The sequence below is a fragment of the Pseudorasbora parva genome, chromosome 25 (assembly GCF_024679245.1).
Source record: "Pseudorasbora parva isolate DD20220531a chromosome 25, ASM2467924v1, whole genome shotgun sequence".
NCBI lineage: Eukaryota > Metazoa > Chordata > Actinopteri > Cypriniformes > Gobionidae > Pseudorasbora > Pseudorasbora parva.
The window spans coordinates 15,623,245-15,631,860 of NC_090196.1; the positions used below are offsets into that span (position 1 = coordinate 15,623,245).

The 8,616-nt window shown below is 35.9% G+C and overlaps 1 protein-coding gene across 1 annotated transcript; it reads right to left on the bottom strand.

Annotated features, from left to right (window-relative positions):
- Positions 1-3,732: 3,732 nt before the first annotated feature.
- On the bottom strand, positions 3,733-5,469 carry LOC137064896 (beta-1,3-galactosyl-O-glycosyl-glycoprotein beta-1,6-N-acetylglucosaminyltransferase 3-like). Its single transcript, XM_067436433.1, has one exon. The coding sequence runs from the start codon at positions 5,331-5,333 to the stop codon at positions 3,855-3,857; it is 1,479 nt and encodes a 492-aa protein (XP_067292534.1). The 5' UTR covers positions 5,334-5,469; the 3' UTR covers positions 3,733-3,854.
- Positions 5,470-8,616: the final 3,147 nt, after the last annotated feature.

An 8,616-nucleotide genomic window follows, 5' to 3' on the forward strand; every position in this document is an offset into this window, starting at 1 on the left:
CCGGACCAATCACATCTTGTATAGAGTCGGTGGGCGGGGCCATAATGACGGCCGAGTTGCGTTTGTGTGCTTCTAGTAAACACAGAAACTGGCGAACGGCGGTCTTTCGAATCAGCTCTGACCGCGACTCTGGAAGACTTGGAGTTAAGCTTTTCTCTGAGAAAAGAACAAAGAACGGCACTGAAGTCATTCTTAAAAAGGGAAGATTTGTTCGGAGTTTTGCCGACTGGATACGGCGAATGTTTAATCTATCAACGAGCTCTGTTTCACCTTCGTTGCTCTGGTTGGTGTAGCGCTATCCTATCGCGTGCAGAGGGAGTTTGAAAGACAACCGTTTATCCCGCCCCTCGGATTGAGCCCTGTCAATGGTGAGTTTCCAGACCAAACATGATGTGGGTCTGGCTTGTCAGGCTAACAAGTCCCTGTATAACATGAACGACTTATGTTTGTATAAAATTTCGAGCCCTTTAGCGAAGGCCTATTGTAAATGTCAGCGCTCCAAAGTGCAAACCCTTCTTCTTTCCATATAGTACACTGTTGATGATATGTGTGTCCGGTTTTGGACACAGTCAATCAGTGCCCTTGCTCTGAATGAAATAACACGCGATTGCGATCATTGGTCACGTGAGTTGCGAGAATTAACGGCGCCATTTTCAATGGAGTGATGTTTTGATGGCAACGACAGTCGCAACTTGAATAACTACTTAGGGTATTCCTTCCACAAATAATTCAAACAGCTTCAGAAAACATTAGGCTACACACCATTTGTAGGCATGACTACTTTTGTGCTACATTTTTTGTGTGCTTGGCGTTTAAATCATGGTGTAGGCTACGCGTAGCCTATTGTGCGGAAAATCTGCTTATCATGTTTTTTTTCACGAAAGAAAGAAAAAGAAAGGAAGGTGGTGAGTAAAATCAGCATTCTGTCATTATTTACATTATTCGGTTTTGGGCTAACGTTACTGTCATTATTTGTCCACATTTGGATTGGAAAAAAGTAACTCCACCATAAAGCCATTCTGTAGAAGAATTTGCTCTGCATGGCACTATATAGGCTAAGTTACAGCTCTAGTTTATTCAATTAAAGTCTACGAGTCTTCAGCAGAGGGCGCCATAATATCTGGTTATCAAAGCTTTGACTTCAGTATGGAGATTAACGTAGGTAACCTATTAGTCGTATCTTGTTTAAAACAAAGGTCCATTTCATGTTTTTAAGATCTCTCAGCCCAAATTTGGGCCTAAAACATCTACAATATGTTGAAAATGTTATACTCTTTGTAAAATAAAACCAGTCAACAATGACAAACTGGCTGGCCTCCCTGGTCAGAGACTACAGTGCCTTCCACTAATATTAGCCTAGTAGCCTACCCTTGGTAAATATGAGCAAATGCAAATAAATCTGCATTGTTTATCCGTTTGATCTTTCAAAGAGTAAGTTGAAGTAAAACTCTTGAATTGAATGAAGTGTGGCTCACATTCAAGTCTGGACTGGTAATCTTCCCGGTGGGCTGAAAGTTTTGTGTGTGTGTGTGTGTGTGTGTGTGTGTGTGTTTTGTGCCACTGACATGTCATGCAGAATTGACAGGGCAAAGTGAGAGAGACCTCCCCTCCATATTGCTTTTTTCTATTTATTTATTTATTTATTTATTTATTTATTTATTTATTTATTTATTTATTTATTTATTTATTTGAGCGTATGGAACTGCAAAAGGCGAATATCCGCACAGCGCAGCCGCTGACGAACGTACGAACGGCACTTTGACTTCGAATTTTGTTTTATACAATCGTCTGATATGGGAACGTTGCAGGTTCTGTGGTGAATCTGCTGAAAACAGCCGCGAACATGTATTCATGACGAGGTAACGTGGAAAACGGCAATACACACAAACGTTTGCACTTTACCACAACCACAATATACCTTGCAGCTACTAACTGCAAAGAAATATGGTGTTTTGGAAGAAACATATTTATTACAATTATTGCTATTATTACTTAAATTAATATTGCAGAATATAAATAACTTTTTATAGAGGCTGTTTTCGTATTTTCCACAGGTGTTTACACATTTTTTAAATTACAAATATAATAGTTTATTATATATGTTTTATTTAGAAACCATCCATATAATGAGGAGCATGTTTTTTACAGTCTATGTTTTTTACCCTGTGACTACCATGACCTTACATTTAAATGAAACTGACCTACAGTTAAACTACAGTTTATAAAACAGCTTTAAAGTCTGAATCCCATGAATTAAGGACAAAGCTTTATTTCCTCTTTAAAAGTTTTATGACATTTTTAATAGATAATGACATTTGATTAAATTATATTTCAATGATAGCCTCATAAAAGATAGATATCAGTGTCTAACTTAAATTACCGGTATGTGTTAACTCTTGAAAAATATGATTGTTTTTAAAGGGGTAGTTCAACCCAAAAATGTGATCGTTTTTTTCACCCTGTCATTCCAAACCTAAATTATTTCTGTGTAACATAAAATTAAATTTTACCAGCAGTAGTGCTTTGAAAATAATAAGCTGATGGTTCTTTTCATGGTCACTTTCCGTCTTACCTATGCATGTGTGATTGTGTGTATGCATTTGTTTAGAGTAGTTTTAGTTTGATTTAGTTGGCAAAACTTTTGCACAATGCATATGTGGTTCTGATTCTCTGCTTGCCACAGTCAGTTTAACGGTTCCTGCACTCTTAGAACCTTAAAAGTTTCTATTGGCGCTACATAATTTATTTTTTCCTTTCCTGATTAAATATTTAATATTATTGACAAACATTTCACTGCATTATTCAGTGTATTCAAATGCATTTATGAATGAACATGAAAATTCAAGATATGGGGGTTAGAAAATGTATATATTTATCTAATTTTATGTAGCTAATCATTATCACATAAAGAGTGCTGTTTCAGTTTTTCTCAGCCTGATCAAAAATCAGCATGATTAAAACGTGATATTAAATTACTACAAAAGTTTAATAAACAATAATTTAATTACAACTACAAAATGTTGCAGCATAATGTAATATATGAATAATAATAGCCTAAAGAACCTTTGTGAAAAAAGGGTTTATTTCTTGTCATTATAGAACCTTTTTAGCATAAAAGGTTCTTTGGAGTTGAGTAAAGAACCCTATGGTTCTATATAGAACCCCAGTGAACCCTTTTTTCTAAGAGTGTGGTCTTGTTACACACTCTAAGGGCTATGGGTCTTTCCTATGCTTTTTATATTCGTTCAAGCAAGTCTTTGTCACTAGAGTTAAAGTATACGTATTTCTGATAAGAACATTAAGCATATTACTGAGAAGTACATAAAAGAAGAATGAAAGTATGCTTAGTTTAAAAGAAGCACACTTGATTAAATGTCAAGCAAGCGGTAACACACACACACACACACACACACACACACACACACACACACACACACACACACACACACACACACACACACACACACACACACACACACACACACACACACACACACACACACACACACACACACACACACACACCCAAACACACACACACCTAAATTATATATAATCTATTCCCTTTGCTTGTGATATCTTTTTTTATTCTCTATTCATTATTATTACAATTCTGATTTAAATTCATTATTATCAAATGTTGGTTTATATGAAAATAGTATGTGTAACACAAAGTAAGCTTTTGTACAAAAAAACTCAAACTATTCATTTAAAGTATATTTTATTTGACAGTTAGCATCGTAACAATATGATTTGCATAGAAAGCATCGTTTTATATTTACATATCAACAATTTTTCATAAAAAAGGTCCATATCTCTAATATATCTACAAAATATTTGTAACTTTAAAAAGGTCATAAAATGTCAGATTTTTCCACTGTAAGTAATGATCTACCATAAAGAGCTTTGTACCTTAAAAAAGCCTCCATACATTTGATTGCTAAATCATCTACTTCTGGATCAAACTTGTTTGCCAAAAGATGGTGCTGCTTCACAATCCATTGCAAGTCCCCAGCTCCATATACACACACCGCTCGTCTGTGCGTCCCAGTGCATGGTGGGTAGGGAGCCCCCTTATTTAAATCTCCTTCATGATAGCTCCACTTCACCAGACGAGCAATGGAGTTCATGTCCGATTGCTCGTACTTTCTGTTTGGAGGGTTGGATCCTGGTACTGAAGGTATCCGCTGTAATGTAGCCCACATGTGCTCATCTGGACTGAATGTGTCTTTCTCCCATTCCATGAAATCTTGAATCTCTTTGCTTTTGAAGATGTATTCTACAAACTCTCTTGAAACCACAAAGTAAGCATTTCCTGAGAACATAGGGCTCTTTATTGGTGGGGGTGACTTTCTAACATCGGTCCGAGTCACAACATTTGTAACATTGTGATGATACTGCCAACGCCAATTTTTGGACTCCACAGCCTCGGACTCCATACTGTTTTTTCCATTCAGGTATTTTAGAGACGCAACAATTTCTGCATTGGTTTTAATGGGGAAATCAGTGCCACAGGTGTTGAGCAGGTACCTCCACTGGACAGGTGACTTGAGCAGATCCTGCATGCAGTTGATGTCCGCTTGAACTCGAGACCAGGAGGCGTAGATCACATTCTCCAGTTTGCTGGCCACAAACACATTGGGCAGGCAGGACACAATGGCCCTAACTGCTTCTTGAAAGATCTCCGGGGACGTCTGGTCCATATGAACACAGTACACATTGTCAGGAGTGTAAATGGCTCTTAAGAGTCTTTCAAACATCTCAATCTTCTCATGGATCACCATAGAGTAAGCAATGGGGAAATCTTTCTCCTCTTTACTGAGAGAATGTGTCAGAAACCGTCTGTCTCGGATGTAGGATTGACAGTCCTTCGTTGCGTTGAGATAAAATGACTCGGGTAGCAGGGATGTTCTTTTATTTGAGGCCAGGAGCTTCCTGAAACTGTCCTTGTCCACTCCGTCCATGTCTCCTTGGATAAGAGCTGAACAAGCCTGTAGTTCTCCAACATCCTGCTTTGGCAAGTGATCCATGACTATCTCTTCTTTATCAGAACAATTTGTCCTTTGTTCTGGATAGTTAATCAAGAGGACGGACAAGGTTGTACATAAAGAAAGGATGGAGATTATTTTCAAAGTCCTCCGTTTTTTAAATGCCATGTTAATATCTTCACGATTATAACCTGCCAGGAGAGAAGCTCTGTGTAACTGAGGTATAAAACACTCTCTTATTAATATACCAGTAGGGCAGGAAGCAAAAGTTAGCAAATCAAAGGGGAAGGCTGAACTCTGCAAAAAGGCATAGTATTTGTTACACAGCAGAGGTGTGGCTACCATCTTCCTGGAAAGTGTGAGTGTCTGATAATGCAGTCAGTAAGAGGTTTCAGTCGCAAACAAACGTAAACTTTTTGTACACCAAAATGTTTTGGAAACAATATAAGTTTTTTTTGAAAATTTCAGTAATTATAAGTAATTCTACATTAAGTAGCAAGTATCATGTCTTACACTGAATTTTTGAAACGAACAGTGTTCTTTTTGAGGAAGCTGATGATCTTGTCAATTGATTGCCAGATATGTAACTTCTATGACAAAGGTTTCATTTTAGCTCATCTAGTCTTTCTTTTTTTTGAAAAGTTTCTACATTAAAAAGTTTGCAGTTTTCAATGTATAAACATTTCTGCACCATCAAATGTTGAATTTCTACAGAGGATTATAAACTTGATGCCTATTTTGAGCAGGTGAAATAGAAAGTGCATAATTCTCACAGAAAGAGATTAATGGAGTGAGTTTGCGCAACACTAGTGTCACCTATAGTGGAATTACAACCTTGCAAATGTTCCTTTCGCGCGTCGTGCCTTCCTCAACCCAAACATCCCTAACACAGCTCTTACAGGTGCTTGTGAAGGGATATCTCAACAGGTAAATGTAGAGTACTTTCAATAAAATGTCTATTTGGAATACTTTTAGCATACTTTTGCTATGTGTCATGACTCAAACAACTGAGCAACAACTGAGTAGGCTTGTCTAAATGTGTGTCACACTTATAATAAACCCATTTTTTGACATGATGACAGTTTGAGGCTGCCGATGCTAGACACTTCAAAGTACACAAAATAAACAGGAACATTTGTCTTTCTGAATGGGCATATTGTGTTATATTGAATCATCCATTTTAACGTGTAGCGTCAACCTATTAGTTTTGACATGTTCATGAGTCATTTAGTCATTTACAGTTTTTCTCAGTCGCTATCATATAAGTTCACAAGTTATGATAATATGTCAAGCATATTTCTATACTTTCTATATTTCCATTAGACTTTTTTCTGAATTGGTAAATTGCTCCCAGGTGAATCTTGACTTTCAGTAACGAAGGTGCTTCAGCTAGTCCATCAACTAGCAGGTGTATATATATATACACTAATAAAAACAACTTGTAGGATTTACTTGATAAAATCTTTGTAACAATTTGCACTCAATTTTTCTTAGTAAATTTTACTGCTGTAATATCAAGTACACATTACTTGCCAGTATCAAGTAAAATGTACTTAACTATAAATGTAACATTTGCTAAGACATTTAGTAAATGCTACTTAATTATATGTAACTTAGCAGGTTGTATTTATGAAAAGTAATCAAGTAAATTAAAATTTAAACGGTGACATGCATGCTTCATGGCACAATGCATTCGGGAATTTTGCATGATGCACCCAGAATGCATTGTGGCATGAAGCATGTCACCATTGTTGAGATTCTTAGGCTGAATCTTGATATCTGTGTGTGAGAAAAGCTTGCAGGTGTTCAAAGTGCTTAGTGTACAGTCTGTTATAAAATGTATTCAACTTTTCTGGTTAAAACTGTGCTGGATCTTTTCTAGAATAAAACAAGGTTAATAGTATATTGCTCATATTCACGTATAAGATTGGTGAATTAAGCCACTACACAATGATCAAATTCTGATCATCAAGCGGCCAAAAGCATCTGATCATGTTTTCTCTGCTTTTCATGCCATAGCAAACTCAGTCACAGTAGTGAGAGAAACACTAACATTAAAAAGTCGCCAAACTGCCCAACTAAAGAAAACACTAATCGCCATAATGGTGACATAAAAAAACTCTATTAATTCTCAATAAGAACTTATGTAGCGTTGGCTACCGTTATTGTGATTAAAACTCACGTTCAATGAAAAGTTAAAACTTATTTAGAATAAGTCAGCCACATAAAAGCAACATCCCAAAATGACCATCTCTGCCACCACTGAACAAGTTGGATCTTTGCGAAAAATCTGTGCGCATTTTCAAATGCACTTTGCTTTTCAGATTAAAATTTACTTAATATTTTAGGTGAATGTGCTGTGACTATAAAACATTAAATATTATTTGTAAATATATGATAAAATTTACTTTTTTTCTCAGTTAAGTTATTACATGAATAGACTGTGTACATTTTACTTAAGATATATAGTTCCAACTTAAACTTGATTTTCCAATGTAATAATTACATGAATTAATGTAATAGATTTTACCATACCACAAAGTCATTTTTTTCAGTGTATATTTCTACAGCACCGCATTTACAGTTTTTCCTGTGTTCTCATTTCTTCTTTAGGTTTTGTGTGTGTGTGTGTGTGTGTGTGTGTGTGTGTGTGTGTGTGTGTGTGTGTGTGTGTGTGTGTGTGTGTGTGTGTGTGTGTGTGTGTGTGTGCTATTCAGTGCTGTCTTTTCATTTCTGTATCTCAATGACATGTTCTGTCAATAAAATACAGTACAAACAGTAAGTGTGTACATTTGAATATTTTCCGTTCTCTTGCAATTACACTCACACACACACTAAGATGTAACTTACACTAAGTGACAATCATCGTCATCAAAACTTTAGCCATAGTTTCCGTCAGAACATCCCTCCAGAGTAAACTGTTATATTGACAACATGACTAAACAATTTGACTTTCTTATCTGTACACAATGACACAAGGACTTGTCATTCTGATGGCACTGACACAGATATTTACTTTTGAGAGATGAACTAAGGATTTTGAGTAAGAGATTGGCTTTTGCAGGTTATCCATGGTGTTTTGCTATTTGTACAAATTGTTTTGAGAAATGCACTTACTGTTTTGCAAACTGTGAGTTTGATTCGAGAAATGTACCAAAGCGACTGAGAAAAACTGTAATCTTTGACGTTTTAAATGTAGGGAATTTTAGTTTGTCTAATTTATTTTAATATGTATAGCTTTTATCATCATCAACGATTAAACTCGATTAAACTCAAAATGATTTCTCTTGACTTTGTGTTCCTTCCCAAATGTGTCTCACAAACACAAAACAGCTAGAGAAACATTATATTATAATATTATACAGTCAAGGGTCAAGAGCCCAACTAAAGCAAACACTTATCTCCATCAGGGTGACTTCCAACAAAACTATTATTTTCATTAAAACAGAAATTATGTCAGTCTGGTTAGTTATAAGTTAGTTCACATATTATTATTATTAAGTTTAGTAACTTACAAATTTTTACTTACCGATTTTAAGATTGCACACAATGAAAAAGTCTCCATCTTTGAATCTGCAACAGAAAAGGACCGCCTTTTGTAAATTTCCTCCAATCAGTGAGTTAGTTC

Bases quoted from the DNA above. Each gene is read 5' to 3' on its own strand.
- LOC137064896 (XM_067436433.1), bottom strand. From the start codon at position 5,333: ATGGTAGCCACACCTCTGCTGTGTAACAAATACTATGCCTTTTTGCAG.